Genomic DNA, 21,316 nt, shown 5'->3' with positions numbered 1-21,316 from the left:
TTAGAACCAAAAAAATACAAAAGTTCAAAAAATGTACGATAGATGGCGCCTCTTCTGATCAAAATAGCAATAATTAGCATAACAAAGTAAGACAAAGCAAAGATGATGTTCTTTACAGGAAATGCTCAATATGCACACCATCATTCCTCAACAACAGCTGTAGTCGAGGAATAATGTTGTGAACAGCACTGTAAAGCATGTCCGGAGTTATGGTGAGGCATTGGCGTCGGATGTTGTCTTTCTGCATCCATAGAGAAGTCGGTCGATCACGATACATTTGCGACTTCAGGTATCCCCAAAGCCAATATTCGCACGGACTGAGGTCTGGGGAACTGGGAGGCGAAGCATGACGAAAGTGGCGGCTGAGCACACGATCATCACCAAACGACGCGTGCAAGATATCTTTCACGCGCCATCTGTCGAACATTTTGTGAACTTTGTTTTATTTATTTATTTATTTATTTATTTGCTTGTAATAAAACCCCATGTCATTCCAAGCATGTGTGTCAATTTTTACCTCTCTATCTACGTTATTCCGTGGTTATTAAGTTTTCAAATTTATACTGACTTTTTGATCACCCTGTGCTTTGTGACTCCTATCCACATAGGGGGAGAGGCAAATCGTAATAAAGTTTTACTGAATTTGAAAAAGTCTTTTGCCTGAGGAACGTAGCTTTTGCACCTCCTCTCCGCTGATGGTTAGTTCCTACACTAAGAAACAGTATTTGTGTCATGTGATGTAGACAGTGTAACAGAGTTTGCAATATGTCCGCATGTATATGACACTCGCAAAGTAATGGACGGAGTGGTTTAGCAATGATACAGAAGCCGGGCCATGCTGCAATGTCACTGGCTGACAGCATCACGAGATATATGCGATGAGGCGTTTTCTTGGCGTGACAACTCGTAGCGTGTGCTGGTTACGTAAAATTGATGAAAATACGAAAAAATATGGAGGGATGAGAGTACATATACGCTCGTCTGTTCATATGAAACTCATTCCATTCCTTCACCGGTGAGACTGACAACTGATGGTACAGACTATATATGCTGCAGAATAGCCCCTTGTTCCACACACGGTTATGTATTGTAAGTCATAAAAACAGAAGACGCAGTGTCCAAAGATTTGCGAGTGATGATGACTAGCACCTAGGACACCGAAACAGCGATCACATACCTGGGTGCAATATGCATCACCAGTACAGTGAATCAATGCTCTGCGTCTCTTCGAAAACAGAACTCCGAGATACCTGCTACCCTGTCACTGTGGAAGATGGGATAAAATGTAGATGTCATCATCTCCAGATAGCTGTTTGGTAGCGCTCCACAATGCTGCAAGCTCTTCTAGTTTCCATATATTTAGGTGTCTTCCACACTTTTGTCAATAAGTAACACCACCTCTGTCTTTTATTAAGACCATCCTGTGTGTTGTGGGAGCAGCTTAACTTACACCATGCAATGTCCAGCTTTCTGTGGGAGCCGATGGGTCCATACGTGTTAATGCTGGTTCAGCACTTGACACAGAGCTCAAAGTCATGGTAGAAAAACAAAATGCGTGGCGGTGTACAAAACTGTAGTCATATACCGCAGAAATACGATGTATCAAACTACTTATGAAAGACAAACTGCCTATTGGCTTCTGTCTCGGGTTCTTCGGCCGACGTTCATCTAATGATTTTACTGACGTTTCGCCTGCACGAGTGGCTGGCATTGTCAAAGCTTCACCCTCCATTGCAGGTTGCGGCAATATCTTTTAACTAAATTTCAATCTCCCACCTATACAGAGAGAGACGGTCATCGTAATAAAATAAGCTATATTCCTGACTTCGTAAAGTGATACGTAGTATAAACCTGATATTTACAACTTCTCTGTGCTGCTACATTAAGAGACTTCGTATGTGACGAAGCATTTGGTTACTTTAAGAGAGTTCGAAAGTCGAGAAGCATCCTGCGACAGAGGATGATCTTAGCACCCCGTCATGAGCCAAAAATGAGTTTAATATTCTACTCCTGTGATGCAGGATGTAACAGCTTATTAGAACAGATTTTTTTACATGATGGGAGAATACTTAGAGGAAATATAGCCTACGCTATAATGTTACGATGTTCTCACAACAAGTAACAATAATGATGTGAAAATGTGTTAATGGCGCGATTTCTTCTGTCTTCGGAAATAACTCGTATAAAACAGAGAAAGCTATACTTCGAATGAGTCATTTGAGGTGTATGATCAACAACATCTCTGTCTCGGATTGGGTAAACCGGATTTTTTTAAACTGGGGAGAGTCTATCGTAGTAGTAGATTGGCAAAGAGAGCACCACCCTATGTTGCATTGTTGCCAAATTTATCCAAGAGTGCGGATTCAAGATGGCGGCGGTAGATATGGCAACGTCGCAATGATGTCATGGTGGGAAGTTCAAATGGTTCAAATGGCTCTAAGCACTATGGGACTTAACATCTGAGGTCATCAGTCCCCTACACTTAGAACTACTTAAACCTAAGTAACCTAAAGACATCATGCACATTCATGCCCAAGGCAGGATTCGAACCTGCGATCATAGCAGCAGTGCAGTTCTGGACTGAATCGCCTAGAACCACTCAGCCACAAGGGCCGCCAGTTCAAATTTTCGTGGGTAAATAGGTCAATTGGGCTACATCGCCTAACATAACCCCCTCTCCCCTCCCATCCCCCTTCCCCCAGAAACTGGTGGGAAGTTCAAATTTTGGTTGAAAAAGGTCACTGGGGATACCTCCACTAACCTAAGAAAATGGTGGGAAAGAAGGTCACTTGGGCTACCTTCACTAACCTAAGTTGTCCGACCGCCACCTCTCCTCTGGGACAGAGAGGGGGGAGGGGGAAGGGGAGGGAGAGGGAGAAGGAGAGGGAGAGAGAGAGAGATTCATATACAGCACGAAACACGTGAAAGGAGTAACTGGAGAACAACAAACTCTTCCAGAGCAGGGGTTTCTTAAGACCACATTGGTTACATGTAATGACTAAGGAAAGGTTGGAGTAATACATAGGTTCCCGTAATGCTTTAAAATATGCAGATGCATATACAATTTATGCAGATAGTTGATGCACATATAGTTTCAAACTGACAATTGGTACATGCTGTTGGTGTGATGACATATTTGTAAATGAAGCCATTCCATTGTTGATTTGAGAATGTCATGGTAACATAACTAATTACTTATGGTAAATATGAAGGTGTGTGTTTGTGTGTGTGTGTGTGTGTGTGTGTGTGTGTGTGTGTGTGTGTGTGTATGTGTGCTTGTCTGTTTATGTTTGCATTGCAAATTTAATTATGTTGGCTGTTGAAAACAGAGATGACACTATTGTAAACATTGTCATTTTAGTGATTTAAGGTGGATTCAGTTTGTTTTCTTTGTTTTTTTGTATATTTGAAGTGTTTCAAGGATATCTAGTTTTTTACCTTTAGGCTGGTTGTGTAGGATGGTGATACTTGTGTTGTTGTTTTGTTTCACGGAAGTGAGTGGCTATTGCTGATTCGTGGTATATTTTGTTTTTTAGTGTTGCCATATGGTCTCTGAATGTGATCTCAAATGTCTAGAACAGCTCCATAGTAGACACTCTAAAAAATACTCAATAGTGGCAAAGCAATCACATCACAAAAAAGAGAAAATAACTTCTTCAAAAAAATCCCATTTCTAGGCAATATTTCATATCAGACTGCCAATGTCTTCAAAGGAAAAGGTAAAATCATATCCTTTACCACTAACAACAAGATTGGGCAGAAGTTACTTCACGAGAGCGACACATGGAATGGGCGACTCACGTGTCGGTGATGAGGATGAAATGATGATGAGGACAACACAACATCCAGTCCACTAGCGGAGAAAATCTCCAGTCAAACCTGGGCCCGCTGCATGGGTGGCAAACACGTTACCACTCAGCTAAGCAGGCGGACAGGAAAAGGATATTCCGTCACGACTACTATGCCACTGATGTTAGCCTTAGCTATACATAAGTCCATTTTCTCAACCACAAGCCTTCTGCAACTATTACCTCTGCAACCTAATACATGGCTGCCACCAAAAGCTAATTCCATGCTTAAGTTAATACGTAATTACTCACCCTCGAGAATCACAGCACCAAAATAAAAAATCTACCACCTGTTACCCACACGCCAAGGGATGTCTGCCTTTGCTCTAGACTCTACAAGGGTTCCTTATTAGGTCCTCTAAATCTCTAGTCTGGAGGACATTCACTTTAGATTAACTGTTTCAGCTAACAAGTGCTGTGGTAACAGATTGGCTTCCACCCCAGAATAAGCATTCCCGTTATAGTGGTTTCCTCCATTGTGGTGCTTCCTGGCATGACTACTCCTTACTATTACTTCCTTTCTGATTTTAAAAAAAGTTTATACATCAAAATAAGCTCTTTTGAGTGGTGAAATTCTCCTGAACCCAACAAAGCCTAGTTTAACTGAATTCACCCCTTCAGCTAGTGAAGTCGAGGAACTGGAGCATGGCTGTCCATATACGGACAGGATGCACCTCGTGCAGTGGACTGTGGAAATGTCTACTAAGGTCCTATTGATAAGGAATTACTATGCACTTAATAGAGGGAAATGTACTCCCCAATCTTAAATCAGAACAGCATAATTTATTGCTATAAAATCGCATTTCCTGTAGGTTCAGATGTAGCAAATTACCTACTTCTCACAACGTGAATGTATATATTTTCTTTGTTGAGATGGTGTTAAATATATGTTTTTGTTTGCTCTTGTGGACAACTCACACAAACAAGTCATATAAATAACCTTCGAAAACGATTTGTTTAGCATAATGGAAAGCATAGAAGAGACACAAAAATTATACGGGGAAAATAAATTCTAACGTTCGTATCTTCTGATTATAAGTATTAACCATTTCAAAGACAGAAATTTGACCTTGCATGTTTTGAACTATAGACAGAACGAGCATAATTGATATCATAATGGAATGTGAAAAGGTAATGCTTTTGACCTGCGTGTAGGAAAGACACTGAACTTGTATGTGGAAGGATGGATGTTCAAATCCCTAGATAGTCATCGACAGTTAGGTTTTCCATGATTGCCATAAATCGCTTAAAGCGAATGCCAGGATGGTTTTTTTGAAAGGCATGGCCTATTTCTTTCTCCATACTTTCCATATTATATTTAAACGGAATATGTAGAAGAAATACAGACACTTTTTAAAGCCATGAAGTTGTGTTTTTTGCTAGTAAGTAAGGGAAAAATGCTGTGCAAGTATGTATGTCATGCAAGTGAGAGGAATAGGTGGGGGCGAAAAAGCAGTCTAGCCTACGACGCGCGAGTACCCATATTTCAGTCATCCATTATTTGAGAATGAGAGAACTTCGTGACTTGCAACAAACTTTACACGTAATTTCAAACTTATATGAAAATTTTTCTCGCTGATAGTCCCCAAAAAAGGCTGAAAGGAAAAAAAGTTTATCGCTTTCTACATTTTCGCTGTTCATACAGTAAAATTGCAGCATCAGGCATGACGTTTTAATTTATTACTTCTTTATTACTAATTGTATTCATGACGCATTTTGCAGACAGTATCTCATATATTCAGCTAAATGTACCTGCAAATCTATATCATTGTACAGCATACAGTTTAGGAGATACGACTTAATAAGCATTGAGATGCGTGAAAAACTGCCGCGTCATGCATGACGTTTTAATTTATTATTATTACAACTAATTCTATTTGCAATACAGTTCGTAGACAGTATAAAGTTATACCACTGAATGTACCTTCAAAATTATATCTTTGTACAAGACATTACTCAGGAGATATGACGTCATAGGGATTGAGCTGCATGAAATCGAAACTGCACGACGAAAGTCGCTACAGATGCATCTGAAATATGTGTGAAATACGTTAACTATATGTGAACTTTATGTGACATGTGTGTACTCTGGCAAAGCTATGACTAAAATGCTCCTCCGCAACCCCTTGCTCGATTTCTGCCGACCTTGGTACACACATTACTATCTGGAAAGAAATACTGTGGGTTTAAGAACCAACAATCCCTTATCGGGGCTGGAGTGATAACGTGGAGAGAGAAGGGGGAATGAAGGCGTGGGCGGACAGAGAGGAAGAGAAACAGAAACTGGACACAGATGTGAGGGACGAGGAGACAGACAGTGTAAAGGGAAGGGGGACATGGACAGAGAAAGCGAAGAAGAGGAACTGGACACAGAGAGTGGAGGCAGAGCAGGTGGACAGAGGAAGGAAGGAGGAGGAAATGGACAGAGAGGGGGAGTTGGAGATAAAGGGAGTGAGGAGGAGATAGAGTGGCAGAAGGAGACGGACTCATATGGGGACGGGGTGGAGGAAATGGAAAGAGTTGAAAGAAGCAAATGGACAGAGGACAGGTACAGATGGACAATGAAAGTTCAGGGGGAGCAGGTGGACTGAGAGAGAGACAAGAGGAGACAGGCAGTGGGTGTGGGGGTGTGGCACAGAGGAGATGGGCAGGGAGGGGGGGATGGTCAATGTATGGGCTAACAGGGCTGAAATAAATACATACCCAGGCAATGTCGGATAAGCAGCTAGTCACAAATAATTTGACAAGAGGTCAATAGTGCATACACAGCTATTCATCTGCCGTCTGCAGTAAAACCAAGTTATGAGTTGGCCATGTTGTCTTGCTTCAGTGATCACTGTATACACGTTTCAGTGTAAGATATTTTTTTCCAAACAGAACACAGACTTTTCTTTTTTTCAAATTAATATCAGAGTGACGTAGGGCAGCTGTAGGATATGTTCAAGGAAAGGGAAACAACAAATTCTTTTAAAATGTGTTCTTTACTTAGGAAAGTTTCTGGCAGAATATTTACAAGGAAGTACAATTCAAAAGAAAAGAAAATGCTTGATTGCTCTGCAGATGATTTTCAGATCACCTAAAGTGCTGTTCCTCTCAGTGGTTGGACTCGATGTCTCAGTCACGACATCATATTTAGAATAGGGGAGTACACAAACTTGTCTAGAAAATTACAGCTTTGTACTGAAGATCAGGATTGAGATGCAGTGGCATATTTATTACAAACAGTCAACGCTACACTCGAATATATTTGTAAATTCCAGATAGGAACAGTGGGGCACACTTGCGAAGTCAGTATTCGTCTTTATTGTCTTCTGTTTGCCAGCACTGTTCGTCTCACGTTGCGAATGCACGGGAAATATCTCGTTCACTCGCGGCCCGAAAGTGTGACTTCCTTTCCGGAGTGATGGCACAGCCCTTCACACTCAACGTCTGTAGTTTGGTAGATGGATATCTGGAAAGTAGAAAGAAATTCATTAGAACCCTCGTGAGACTCTAGCATGCAGTCTGCGTACGTAATTTCTTCTGTTGGTTACAGATTGGGAACGTGTCAGTTAGATAGTTAGATGGAAATGGTTAAAACTATGTTACAAACACTGTTTCTCCTAAATTAAATACAGTCTGCAACAATGTTATAAACATCACACTTAACAAATAATGCAAAATACGTATTTATTCATGGCAGTTTCGTATCAAGCAATGTTTTCAACTAATTTTGAGAATGACATTGTCCCATTGGCGCCTATTATTGACGGCCCATTGCTGGAAAACGTTCACGGAGCCTGTGCATGGCATTGCGAGTCCTCACAACCGGAGTAGTCACAGTCTACCGTATGCTTTCTTTAAACTCTACTTGGTCACAAATATCAGACAACTTTCGATATCGTCTTATGTTTGGAATGTGGGCGTTATCTCTGGTCTGAATGATTTTTCTGGTATAATAACTTAGCCAAAGGTACCATGGTAATTTTTTTATATTCGGCAACTACCTTAGTGACATTTTGTATGTAAGGTATCACAACAGCGTAAGAACAGAGACCAATACACTCTGACTTAAAAAAAATTATACATTGATGTCTCCTCTGTTACGAAATGTATTTATTTACTACGATCGCGATTTCAGCCTATTATGCCAATTTCAAGCGATAGCTCACTATGTAGTGCATCAATGCATCGTTCCTTTGAAGAAAACATGTCCTCGTGCTATTCATGTTTGTTTATTACACATGTATAATATGACAGGAGTCTTCGTCATTTGTATAAAATTTGTCAGGTGCTACATCTGGTGGACGTACGGTGTAAATTATGTGCTCAGATGACTTGGATTCTATATTTATTCATTTATTTATTTGTCGTCATTTAAAAACGACCTGCCACCTTGTTACTAACAGAGTTCGTACTTTCACAATACGAAATTTTACATGTACAGAATGTGAAACATATTTATTGTTTCTTATTTTTAATAAGGATTAATAGCATTGCAACTTTAAATACTTATAGACTCAAAAGCAATTAAGAAACGAAAATCTTAAAATTAACTATTTATGAATAGAAGAGGAATTTATGAAGACAGAGAATAGGTTATAACATTTTATAACTTAAAGACATATTACAAATTAGGGAAAAATTTCTAAAATAAACACGATCCTTGCATTTAAGATGGATAGATAAAAGATAATAAACATTTATGAAATTATCAAAATTTTAGAAAATACTGTTACAAAGGGTAATTTTTTTAATAAAAACAGAAGATAGGAAAGATGATAGTGCAAAAATGTCCCTTCAACAAGTGTGTATGACAGTGAGTGTCTTGGAATTATCCATCAAACCACCGACCGCCAATCACAGCTCTTCATCTGAATCTAACATCTACTCTAGGTTTCCTAATAACTAAAACTTAACTTCTAATTTTTTGGCTATTGTGTTGTTTATTTAGGGTATTTCTTCTAGCTGGGACCTATTGTTAGCAGACACTTCATTTGTCGTTATTGTTCTCTCCAGTAATTGCAGGAGGAGTTCGCTAGTGATGTCCCAGAAGATTGGGCTACAGATCGGCCCTGGGGGGCAGCCTTTTGTAATTCGTTTGATTACTTTTCGGCCGTCCATCTGCCATTCGACCACTCTGCTCTTACAGTAGTCTAGTAGACTTCTATGGTGTTTCGGGTACCACCAGTTGCCTGAGTCTCTTGATTATCAAAGGCACCTGCAATGTCGGTCATAACTGCCATTGCACACTTAGCCTTGGTGTTGTTGGCAAATTGTAACGCTTGGCTGATGGTATCATCAATGGTACAGATCGGCCCTGGGGGGCAGCCTTTTGTAATTCGTTTGATTACTTTTCGGCCGTCCATCTGCCATTCGACCACTCTGCTCTTACAGTAGTCTAGTAGACTTCTATGGTGTTTCGGGTACCACCAGTTGCCTGAGTCTCTTGATTATCAAAGGCACCTGCAATGTCGGTCATAACTGCCATTGCACACTTAGCCTTGGTGTTGTTGGCAAATTGTAACGCTTGGCTGATGGTATCATCAATCGACTTTCCCTCTCTGAAGCCGAATTGGTGTTGGCTTTGGCAACGAAGAGCTTTGTGCGCCTGTAAACGCCTGCACAGCACCTTTTCCTGGACCTCGGCAAGTGTATTTATAACACATATAGGCCTATATGGCTCGGGATCTGATGGATCCCTGTCAGCTGCCTTCTTTATTACGACTGCCTTGGAGACCTTCCAAATTGCAGGCACACGACTCATCCCTAGAGCGTCGTTTAGCAGAGTTATAAGGAGTGGGGTGATCTGTGGTATTATCTGTTTTAATACATCTGTATGAATCCCGTGTAGTCCAGGTACTTCCTTGTTTTTGAACGCTGACATCGCTACCTCTACCTGCGCAAAAGGTTAGGTGACTGTGGCTGTGTTGTATGGTGCGTTCAGTTCCTTTCGCAATGTTGCTTGTTGGTGTGTGTCAGTGTTGGACTCGTTGGCAGTTATTACATGAAATGCTACATTCTTTTATACAAATGACGAAGACTACTGTCTTGCTACACACGTGAGACGTATAAACATGGCTGACACGAGGAAAGTGTCCTCTTAACGGGAACGACGCATCGACGGAGTTCATTGTGACTTATTGCTTAAAATTAGCATAATAGGTCGAAATCGCCAACGTTGTGAATAAATACATTAAATTATAGTCCAGAAGGAAAATGTTGTCCTCTCTAAGACACAGTCATTAGTATTAGCAGTTGAAATCAGTCATAATCACCAACATATTGGGGTCCGGCACTAGTGCGGATCATAATTTGTTGCAGATATTTGTGGCCAAAGGCTGAGAAAGAGCTCACGAAACTCAACAAAGTATCATTCTATATTCCTAACATATCTGCTCATGACTCGGCGAGAAATCCTCGATTCGAATGTACTGAAACTGAGAAAAAGTTTTTTGCGTACAGTAAGCCATTTCTGTTCCACCCTAATGAATTAACAATGACAAATTCCAATCAAGAGATTTACGTATATCATTCTGAAAGAAATGGATCAACATAACTCAAAGTAGATCGCGTTTATTTATTTTCTATGACCAAAAAATCCATACACACCAACGACAGCCAAAGAAAATAAGTTCCTGAAAAATATGTGGTAGGATTTTTATTCTGCCGAATATTTATTAAACGCTAGAACGCAGAAAGTTTTCTTCCTCAGACAGCGATCATGACGCACGGACATCAGGCAGAGTGCAGCGTTTCGCTCGCCATATATCTCGGAGGCCCGGCCGGAGTGGCCGAGCGGTTCTAGGCGCTACAGTCTGGAGCCGCGCGACCGCTACGGTCGCAGGTTCGAATCCTGCCTCGGGCATGGATGTGTGTGATGTCCTTAAGTTAGGTAGGTTTAAGTAGTTCTAAGTTCTAGGGGACTGATGACCTCAGAAGTTAAGTCCCATAGTGCTCAGAGCCATTTGAACCATTTTTTTGATCTCGGAGGGGAAGAGTGGCGAGACCTTCGCCCCGGCTGCCTTTTACCTTTGGCAAAAATCCCTGGTACTCAGTGTGATAGTTGAGTGGACCTGGGGCCGTCTGCAGCGACTGGAACTAGGAAAACTCCTGCTCCTACCTGGGAATGAATCGGGACCTCCATGGCTGGAGTCTAGTTCTCTACCCGCTAGATCATCACGACTACAACAAACCTTTAAAAAAGTGAAATAATTATCAAGCGCAACTCTGATTTGATCACCATTGCTCCTTTCTGTCTTTATTGGAAGTTACTTGCCTTCGGCTCACTCCTACTTTAGGATCGGCTCACCCACTCATTACCGAGGCGCACACTCAATCATCACCAATGACAACAGTTGTGTTAAGCGCAACCAACAACCCCAAAAACGTCCAGAGGTACCTTTGGTTGCTGCCCGCAGATTCATAACTGAGAACGTGATTAAGGGACTAGTTTAACCAGGTTGCAGTAAGTACTGGAAGATGAAGAAGCTTGCACAGGTAGGGTAGCATGGAGAGCTGCATCAAACCAGCCTCAGGACTGAAGACCACAACAACAACATAGATTCCAATATCGATTAAGGAGTAGAAACTGCTTTAAATATCCAACAACGCACAGCTGTGCACGTGAGTATAACAGTGCGAATTATCTACAAATAGAGCTCCGTGCGATATGCGCATTTGGCCGTGCGGTTCTAGGCGCTACAGTCTGGAGCCGAGTGTCCGCTACGGTCGCAGGTTCGAATCCTGCCTCGGACATGGATGTGTGTGATGTCCTTAGGTTAGTTAGGTTTAATTAGTTCTAAGTTCTAGGTGACTGATGACCTCAGAAGTTAAGTCGCATAGTGCTCAGAGCCATTTGAACCATTTGATATGCGCATTTGATATGTAAAAACATTGATGACGGATGTGTTTGAAACTAACACATGTACATAGAATAATGCCTATTTTTACTACGGAACTAATAGCAGAGGTTATTTGGGACATAAAGGATTTTCTTGCAAGTTTACAGACACGGTCTAAATAGTTCACGAGTTACCGTCACTGAACGCCACGAGCGATTCAAAAAATGTTCAAATGTGTACGAAATCTTATGGGACTAAACTGCTAAGGTCATCAGTCCCTAAGCTTACACACTGCTTAACCCAAATTATCCTCAGGACAAACACACACACCCATGCCCGAGGGAGGACTCGAATCTCCGCCGGGACCAGCCGCACAGCCACGAGCAATACCTGGTCTAGCGGTAGCGCAGTATTTGTTCCTGTCCTGCTTCGTGTTAGTTGGTTGGTTGGTTGGTTGGTTGGTTTGGGGAAGGAGACCAGACAGCGAGGTCATCGGTCTCATCGGATTAGGGAAGGACGGGGAAGGAAGTCGGCCGTGCCCTTTGAAAGGAACCATCCCGGAATTTGCCTGGAGCGATTTAGGGAAATCACGGAAAACCTAAATCAGGATGGCCGGACGCGGGATTGAACCGTCGTCCTCCCGAATGCGAGTCCAGTGTCTAACCACTGCGCCACCTCGCTCGGTCATGTTAGTTCAGAATGATGATCGTTAGCTGCTATACACACTTCTAGTCTTGCACTCTATGATCGCTGCATACAGCGCAGCATCGGAGACGAAATGTACTTACAGGCTGACCTAATCCCATATCTCACAGTCGGTATGAACAACAGCATTTATCTATACTATAGGAAAGGATGTGGTTGTGTCAGGTCGGGCAGACAGACTGGATAATTTACTGCTCCTTTTCACCCTATCTAGAGTTGGGGAAACATTGATTCAGTTCTATGAGCTGTGCTTTTACATGTTCTTTGTTACCTGTAACAGAGATTCCGCCAGCAATAGTAAAAGTCACAGTTATAGTCCGTTGATAGAGGGGTTGGCATTCAGAGATCCATGTTTGAAAAACGGTTCAACGGTATTAATTGCCACAATTTCACTCCATACTTACACACTCATGGACAAATGGTTCAAATGGCTCTGAGTACTATGGGACTTATCATCTGAGGTCATCAGTCCCCTAGAACTTAGAACAACTTAAACCTAACTAACCTAAGGACATCACACACATCCATGCTCGAGGCAGGATTCGAACCTGCGACCGTAGCAGTAGCACGGTTCCGGACTGAAGCTCCTAGAACCACTCGGCCACAACGGCCTGCACACTCATGGACAATAACGCTCCACTTTCCGAAGTCATGGCGACTATTTAGTGTTAGGCATCGATACCATGCTACTTTGGGTTTGAATGGTACTGTTAACGCCCTTAGTGCCAGGAATATATTTCATTAGCTATTGGCACTACAACTATGCAACAAACTCCGTTCTTATTCAAATTACCTCTACTACAGCTTCGGAATAAAATTTATCCATGCACTATTCGGCGTCATTAAACGCTATTTCCAGAAATTTTGGAATCACTATGTAGGTTAACTTCGTGAGCTCCTATGGCTACTTCCATGTATGTAAATCACCTGTTTTTTTCGAAATGTATCGGCATCTGAGTACGACTAAGTATTCATAATTTTTACCGGCGGATCACGCGAGTACTTGGAAGAAGAACTGTGAGGGAATACGAAATGAATCAGCCTCGTAACTGCAGTTTTAAATAAAGTAAACGTATCGCCTCAGTTATTCCGTAAAATACAATAAAATTACAAGTCACCTACGAAAGAGAATAATTACAGAATTATTTTGCTATCTGTCCTGATGTATACGAATGAGCCAAAAGATTATGAACAACTGACTGATAGCGCGTTGATATACCTTTGGAATTGGAAAAGTCTTTGGTATGATTCTGGCGATATGTGCCATCACATGTCCACGTACAGGTCATACAATTCCGTAAATTATGGGCCAGTGCTTTGTGGGTGCCGAGCTGGCGTCCGATATCGTCCTTGATGCGTTCCAGAGGTCAGGTCAGGCGAATTTACTGGGCAAGACATCAACGTGAGTTCACTATCATGTTCCTAAAACGATTATAACACGATTCGGGCCTTCTGAAACGGAGAGTTATCTTGTTGGAAGATGCCATCGCCGTCGAGGAAGTCATCAGTCACGAAGGGAAGCAGTTGACCCATGTTCACGCATTCCTAAGCTGTAATAATGCCTTTGATTACGACCGCAGGTCCGATGGAAGCCCAGGTGAATGTACGCCATAGTATAATTCTGCTCTTATTGGTCTGCATTCTTGCCGCAATGCATGTTTCGAGCAACTGTTCGCCTGGATGACGGCGTACTTCGATTCATTCAACCAGGCGACACATTTGCATTGATCCACGGTCAGATCTCGTTGATCCTGTGCTCTGTGCTGACATAACTGACGACGTCTTTGCTGCAACATTACAACACGTAGGAGTTGTCTACTGCGGAGCCGTGCGTTCAACAATATGCGCTAAACGGTGTCCTCCAAAACAGAAGCGCCTGCAGCAGCATTTTACGCTGACGTCAAATGCGCCGCAGATCGCCGCGTACTCTGCTTTACAGAGCGGGCAAGCCTACGACCTACACGTTCTGTAATAAGGCGTGGACGTCCAACACCTTGTCGCCTACTTCCGGTTTGACCATCCTTCAACCACTTTCTGTAGGTGCTTGCGACAGAAGCACGCGAACAGCCGACCTAGTTCGCCGTTTCCAACACTCTCTTCCCCAGGCGCCGAACCATAACAATCTGCCCTTTGTCCCAAGTCACAAAGATTCTCCACGCGTCTCTGCTCCGGTTAGCTACTTTCTTCACGGCGTCACGTGCCGGTGACTCCATCAGCGACATTCAGTATCGCAGTGAGCTGTGGTGATTAATGCTTTGACTCATCGGTGTACATGCAGGCGAGTAGAAATTCGTGTCAGGCGCTGCTCCATATGTACACAAACATGGAAAGTAGATGACCACAGAAATACTGGACATATTGAACTGGAATGTCTGAAAGGAAAACAGCGAGTCTCTAGAGAAAAATTGCTGAATAAATTTAAAAAAATTATTTTCAGCTAAAAACATGGGAATAATTTTCATTTCAGTGCCCATCCTTCGTGTAAGGAAAGCGCAAAAGTGGGTTTTAGATTTTGATTACTCTCTCGCACAGAGGGATGCACGTAGGTATCATTCTTACGACGCTTCATCAGTGAATGCGACGAGTCGTATTCTTTGGCGTGTAGTTCACAGTAACGGACAGAATATAGCCGCAAACCTAAAAGTTAACCCATTGACTTCCTAACATTTTTCCCCACAGTTGACCCTATATCTACTATTTAAATTTACGAAAATCAGAATATTTTGTCTTACACAGTTTTCTCAAAATTATATAATTTTTTTGACACGGATTCTTTATAAAACTCTCCCTACAACTTATTGAAGTATTGAGGAGTGAAGATAATACTGTTTTAGAAGTTTCTGTTCGTGTGGTATACCGAAAAAATACAGACATGTGCAAAGCCACTAGACACTTCTCACACTCATACCGTGCATCACTTCTCTTCTTCCTTGCTTTGCACACTACACTATTTCTGGAGTGTGTGTTCTTGATGGTAGTGGTAGAATAAACGTAACGAAACCTGAAAACGATTGCTTATAACTCGCAAAATATCGAAAGGCGTCGAATGTGTTATACATCACTAAATAGGTCGATATCCCAGATTTCCAATGGTATATGACATATCATGCCGTCTATTAACAGAGAAGAAGAAACACTAAGAATTAAGCTATAGCTGCTCGTTCCGTCTCACAGCCGACAATGTAATAATGGACTTGAAACCTACGACCGTTTGTTAGTTGGCTGTAAAAGTCAGTGGGTTAACTATAAAAATGTTCTGTTTATTTTTGTTTTATGGTCTTCATTGGACCACTCGAGTCAGCTATACAAAGGTTTATACAGGTTGTTGTTATTCAATAATACAAGGCAGTTCAATAGTAATTCAATAAGAAATTCAATAGTGCAGTAGTTATTCAGGGATTGTTATAATTTATTATTATATGAAGGGTGTTTTGCTCTTCTGTCTACCCAATACTTTTTCATTCTTTCAGATATTTTCTTTTCATCTTCGTCTGAGATCACTCTTCCGGTCGCTTTTACTGATCTTCGTTTGTAGCGTTGTTTCTGTGTCTTGCAGTATTCCGGTTATGTCTTTTTTTTAAGTCGTCTAGTGTAATTTGGAGTTCTCTTATATCTTTCTTAATTTCTGTGATCCATTTAACGTTGCTCTTACTATTCCACAATTTTTCTATTATTCCATTACTGATTCTGTTTTCTAGTGTTCTCATGAGATTTCCAAAGAATGAGATACGCTTCTTCCTGATCGTGCTCATTACTGGTTCTATCTTCTTTCACATTGTTTCATTTTAAGCTATTCTCCAATGTCCATTTACTTCAAACTGTTTATTTATGTATGTCCTAAATATTCTTTTTTTCTATCTTTAGTATTTTGGAAATTTTTGCTATATTAGTTGTTTTGAAGATGGTTTCAGCTGCGTAATTGTTTTCTGGTTGTGTAACTGTTTTATAGTGTTTTATTTGCATCTATGGATAGGCTTTTTTGCTTTATGTGGTTTTGGTAATGTAATTTGCTTCGTTCATTTTTTTTATTCTATATTGCCATGATGCTTTCTCATTTATATTGCAAGTTACGATTTCACATAAATATTTAAATTTATCAACAATTTCAATTTCTTGTTCTCCTATTGTAACTTTGTTTGCACATGGTGGGTCACAACGTCTGAAAGCAAGGGGAAACGACAGCCGTAATTTTTCCCGAGGGCATGCAGCTTTACTGTATGATTAAATGATGATGGCGTCCTCTTGGGTAAAATATTCCGGAGGTAAAATAGTTCCCCATTCGGATCTCCAGGCGGGGACTACTCAAGTGGACGTCGTTATCAGGAGAAAGAAAACTGGCGTTTTACGGATCGGCGCGTGGAATGTCAGATCCCTTAATCGGGCAGGTAGGTTAGAAAATTTAAAAAGGGAAATGGATAGGTTAAAATTAGATGTAGTGGGAATTAGTGAAGTTCGGTGGCAGGAGGAAAAAGACTTTAGGTCAGGTGAATACAGGGTTATAAATACAAAATCAAATAGGGGTAATGCAGGAGTAGGTTTAATAATGAATAAAAAAATAGGCGTGCGGGTAAGCTACTACAAACAGCATAGTGAACGCATTATTGTGGCAAGATAGACACGAAGCCCACGCCTACTACAGTAGTACAAGTTTATATGCCAACTAGCTCTGCAGATGATGAAGAAATTGATGAAATATATGATGAGATAAAAGAAATTATTCAGGTAGTGAAGGGAGACGAAAATTTAATAGTCATGGGTGACTGGAATTCGACAGTAGGAAAAGGAAGAGAAGGAAACGTAGTATGTGAATATGGATTGGGGCTAAGAAATGAAAGAGGAAACCGCCTGGTAGAATTTTGCACAGAGCATAACTTAATCATAGCTAACAGTTCGTTCAAGAATCATGAAAGAAGGTTGTATACATGGAAGAACCCTGGAGATACTAGAAGGTTTCAGAAAGATTATATAATGGTAAGACAGAGATTTAGGAACCAGGTTTTAAATTGTAAGACATTTCCAGGGGCAGATGTGGACTCTGACCACAATCTATTGGTTATGAACTGTAGATTAAAACTGAAGAAACTGCAAAAAGGTGGGAATTTAAGGAGATGGGGCCTCGATAAACTGAAAGAACCAGAGGTTGTACAGAGTTTCAGGGAGAGCATAATGGAACAATTGACAGGAATGGGGGAAAGAAATACAGTAGAAGAAGAATGGGTAGCTTTGAGGAATGAAATAGTGAAGACAGTGGAGGATCAAGTAGGTAAAAAGACGAGGGCTAGTAGAAATCCCTAGGTAACAGAAGAGATACTGAATTTAATTGATGAAAGGAGAAAATACAAAAATGCAGTAAGTGAAACAGGCAAATAGGAATACAAGCGTCTTAAAAAATGAGATCGACAGGAAGTGCAAAATGGCTAAGCAGGCATGGCTAGAGGACAAATGTAAGGATGTAAGAGGCTTATCTCACTGGGGGTAAGATAGATACTGCCTACAGGAAAATTAAAGAGACCTTTGGAGAAAAGAGAACCACTTGTATGAGTATCAAGACCTCAGATGGAAACCCAGTTCTAAGCAAAGAAGGGAAACTAGAAAGGTGGAAGGAGTACATAGAGGGTCTGCACAAGGGCGATGTATTTGAGGACAATATTTTGGAAATGGAAGAGGATGTAGATGAAGATGAAATGGGAGATATGATACTGCGTGAAGAGTTTGACAGAGCACTGAAAGACCTAAGTCGAAACAAGGCCGCGGGAGTGGACAACATTCCATTAGAACTACTGACAGACTCGGAAGAGCCAGCCCTGACAAAACTCTACCATCTGCTGAGCAAGATGTATGAGACAGGCGAAATTCCCTCAGACTTCAAGAAGAATATAATAATTCCAATCTCAAAGAAAGCAGGTGTTGACAGATGTGAAAATTACCGAACTACCAGTTTAATAAGTCACACTGCAAAATACTAACGCGAATTCTTTACAGACGAATGGAAAAACTGGTAGAAGCCGACCTCGGGGAAGATTAGTTTGGATTCCGTAGAAATGTTGGGACACGTGAGGCAATACTGTCCCTACGACTTATCTTAGAAGAAAGATTATGGAAAGGCTTCTAGCATTTGTAGACCTTCAAATTCTGAAGGTGGCAGGGGTAAAAATACAGGGAGCGAAAGGCTATTTACAATTTGTACAAAAACCAGATGGCAGTTATAAGAGTCGAGGGACATGAAAGGGAAGCAGTGGTTGGGAAGGGAGTAAGACAGGGTTGTACCCTCTCCCCGATGCTATTCAATCTGTATATTGAGCAAGCAGTAAAGGAAACAAAAGAAAAATTCGGAGTAAGTATTAAAACCCATGGAGAAGAAATAAAAACTCTGAGGTTCGCCGATGATATTGTAATTCTGTCAGAGACAGCAAAGGACTTGGAAGAGCAGTTGAGCGGAATGTATAGTGTCTTGATAGGAGGGTATAAGATGAACATCAACAAAAGCAAAACGAGGATAATGGAATGTAGTCGAATTAAGTCGGATGATGTTGAGGGAATTAGATTAGGAAATGAGACACTTAAAGTAGTAAAGGAGTTTTGCTATTTGGGGAGCAAAATAACTGATGATGGTCGAAGTAGAGGGGATATAAAATGTAAACTGGCAATGGCAAGGAAAGCGTTTCTGAAGAAGAGAAATTTGTTAACATCGAGTATTGATTTAAGTGTCAGGAAGTCGTTTCTGAAAGTATTTGTATGGAGTGTAGCCATGTATGGAAGTGTGATATTTTGAGGTCAATTTTCTGTGCTATTTCTTGTATAGATTTAAGTTGGTGCCTGGTTTCTTGAACACTGTTGACAAACCCCAAACAGTCCAAACTTATATTATTTTTAGCACTTCCAATTCTTATGTTCTTTGTATTATCCTTGCACCATTCTCTCATTATGTATTCCAGGGTGCAATTGAACAATAACGGTGATAGACAGTCACTTTGTCGTAAGCCTCTTTTTGTAAGGAATGGTTCAGAAATTTCTCCTCGAAACTTAACTTTCGATATGGCGTTGGTTAGAGTAAGTCCTATTAATTTAATTAGTTTTGGATGGAGCACCTGATTCCAGAACTGAAGGTCTATGGAGGCAGTAACATGCCTTCTTAAAATCAACAGATGTTACTGCAAGAGGTTTGTTCTGTTTCATGTAGTGTGGCATGATCAATTTTCAGCTAATGATCTGCCTTGCACAGCTTCTCCTTGGTCTCAAACTTCCCTGGTATTCTTCTAACTCCTGTTCTAATTGTTCCTTGATTCTTCCATATAGGGTCTTGAATAAAATCTTGTATGTGCAGTGTAGGAGCGAGATTCATCTATAGTCGCCTGGGTTGCTCTTATCCCCCTTCTTGTGTAGGGGGTGTATGATGGCTGTGGTCCACGGAATTGTTCTGTTACCCAAATTTTTGTTAGAGCCTTGCGTAAGGATGTCTTGACTGTGTCACTTGAATATTTCCATATTTCAACAAAAACCTGATCTTCTATACGTGCCTTATAATTTTTTTGTCTTTTGAAGATTCTTTCTACTTCTTCCTGTACAACTTTAACCACGCTTGGGGGCTTTCTTCATGGGATTTGTCACATTCCGGGGTCCACCATGCATGCTTTGTTCGTGGGTTCAAGGGAGCTAGATTATCGGCTTGTTTCTTGAGACTTGGTACCATTTCTTCTAGATTATTTGGTACTTTAATGGTTTGTGTTATTTGTTGGTATTTGTTATTTTTAATTAGCTGGTGTGTGTCATACCTCCTCCTTGTTTTATTAGTTTTTCATTCTTTTTCTTTAATAGAGTGAATTTGATTTTAATTTTAACCAAACACTGGTCTGAGCCTGTGTCTACTCCTCTTAATACTTCCAACATTGTATATTTCCTTACGAAACTTTTTGACTATACAGACACGGTCTAGCTGCCACTCCCCTTTCCTCCAGTCTGGGTGTTTCAACGCTTTAAGTTTATTTGGCTTCCTCTTGTAGAATGTTGATTTAGATATAAGGTTGTGTTCACTGCAGAGTTCTACAAGTCTTTGACCGTTCTTGTATGTAAAGTTATGTGGACTTCATTTACCAATTATATCTGTATATTTCCTTCCGTTTCCCAGCTCCCAACAAGACTTCTACTTTCCTTTTATTTATTCCGTTCACAGTTTCTTCGAAAAGGTCCCAAAATTTATCTACCTTTTCCTTTGTTTTTGTTACAAATAATTTTCATTTGTACGGGTATGAGCATTTATAATTGTGTAGGTTTTGTTCATTGTTTTTAAAAAAAGAGTTGCAATTCTTGGTGATACTGCCTGAAAATCAGTTACTTAATCTGTTACTTTTATGTTCACTAGAAATCGTATTCCAAATTGGGGACATTGCTTCATAACCCTCTGTCCTGGCTTCCCATTATAAATTCTATATCCATGTAATTCGAAAGGGACCTCTATCGTGTTTCTCGTTTCTTGGAGCCCCGCTATTAAAATTTTTTGTTTATTCAATTCATGTACAAAATTCTTGAGTTTTCCGGTCTTAAGTAGTGAGCATATGTTGTGTGTTGCTATATAATTTATTTGCTTATGCTGAATCTTCCTTTTGTGTGTCAGTTTACACTTGGGTGATTGCAAATGCTCCGATTCATTGCTGTCTTCTAGTTGGCTACCCACCGAATCCGATGTAGCCTTTAGCTGCCTTTTTGGACAGGACGGTGGTACTTTTTTCCTAAAAGACCTTTCCATATTTGACTTTCAACGGTAATTAATGTTACGTGGAGCAAGCTCCGATTTATAACTACGGTTGATAACCGCAGGGGGTGTGTTTGGCCCGCGAGAGCCATTTATTTGACTGAAGTCCGCCGGTAAGCCGGACAGGACCCGCCATCTGGGACGCGCCCAGTAGGGGTATGACTTCTACTGCTACGACTGCGCAGTTTTAA

At 40.9% G+C, this 21,316-nt stretch overlaps 1 protein-coding gene across 1 annotated transcript in view; it reads right to left on the bottom strand.

The window, feature by feature from the left end:
* Positions 1–6,838: 6,838 nt before the first annotated feature.
* Positions 6,839–21,316, bottom strand: part of LOC124722571 — a 262,057-nt gene continuing 247,579 nt past the window's right edge. Inside the window, exon 10 of the mRNA XM_047247710.1 lies at positions 6,839–7,299. Coding sequence (XP_047103666.1) covers positions 7,182–7,299 — 118 coding nt within the window. The 3' untranslated portion in view covers positions 6,839–7,181. The remainder of the gene's footprint in view (positions 7,300–21,316) is intronic.

This window comes from Schistocerca piceifrons, chromosome X, assembly GCF_021461385.2.
Source record: "Schistocerca piceifrons isolate TAMUIC-IGC-003096 chromosome X, iqSchPice1.1, whole genome shotgun sequence".
NCBI lineage: Eukaryota > Metazoa > Arthropoda > Insecta > Orthoptera > Acrididae > Schistocerca > Schistocerca piceifrons.
This window is presented reverse-complemented; position numbering and strand designations above follow the sequence as displayed.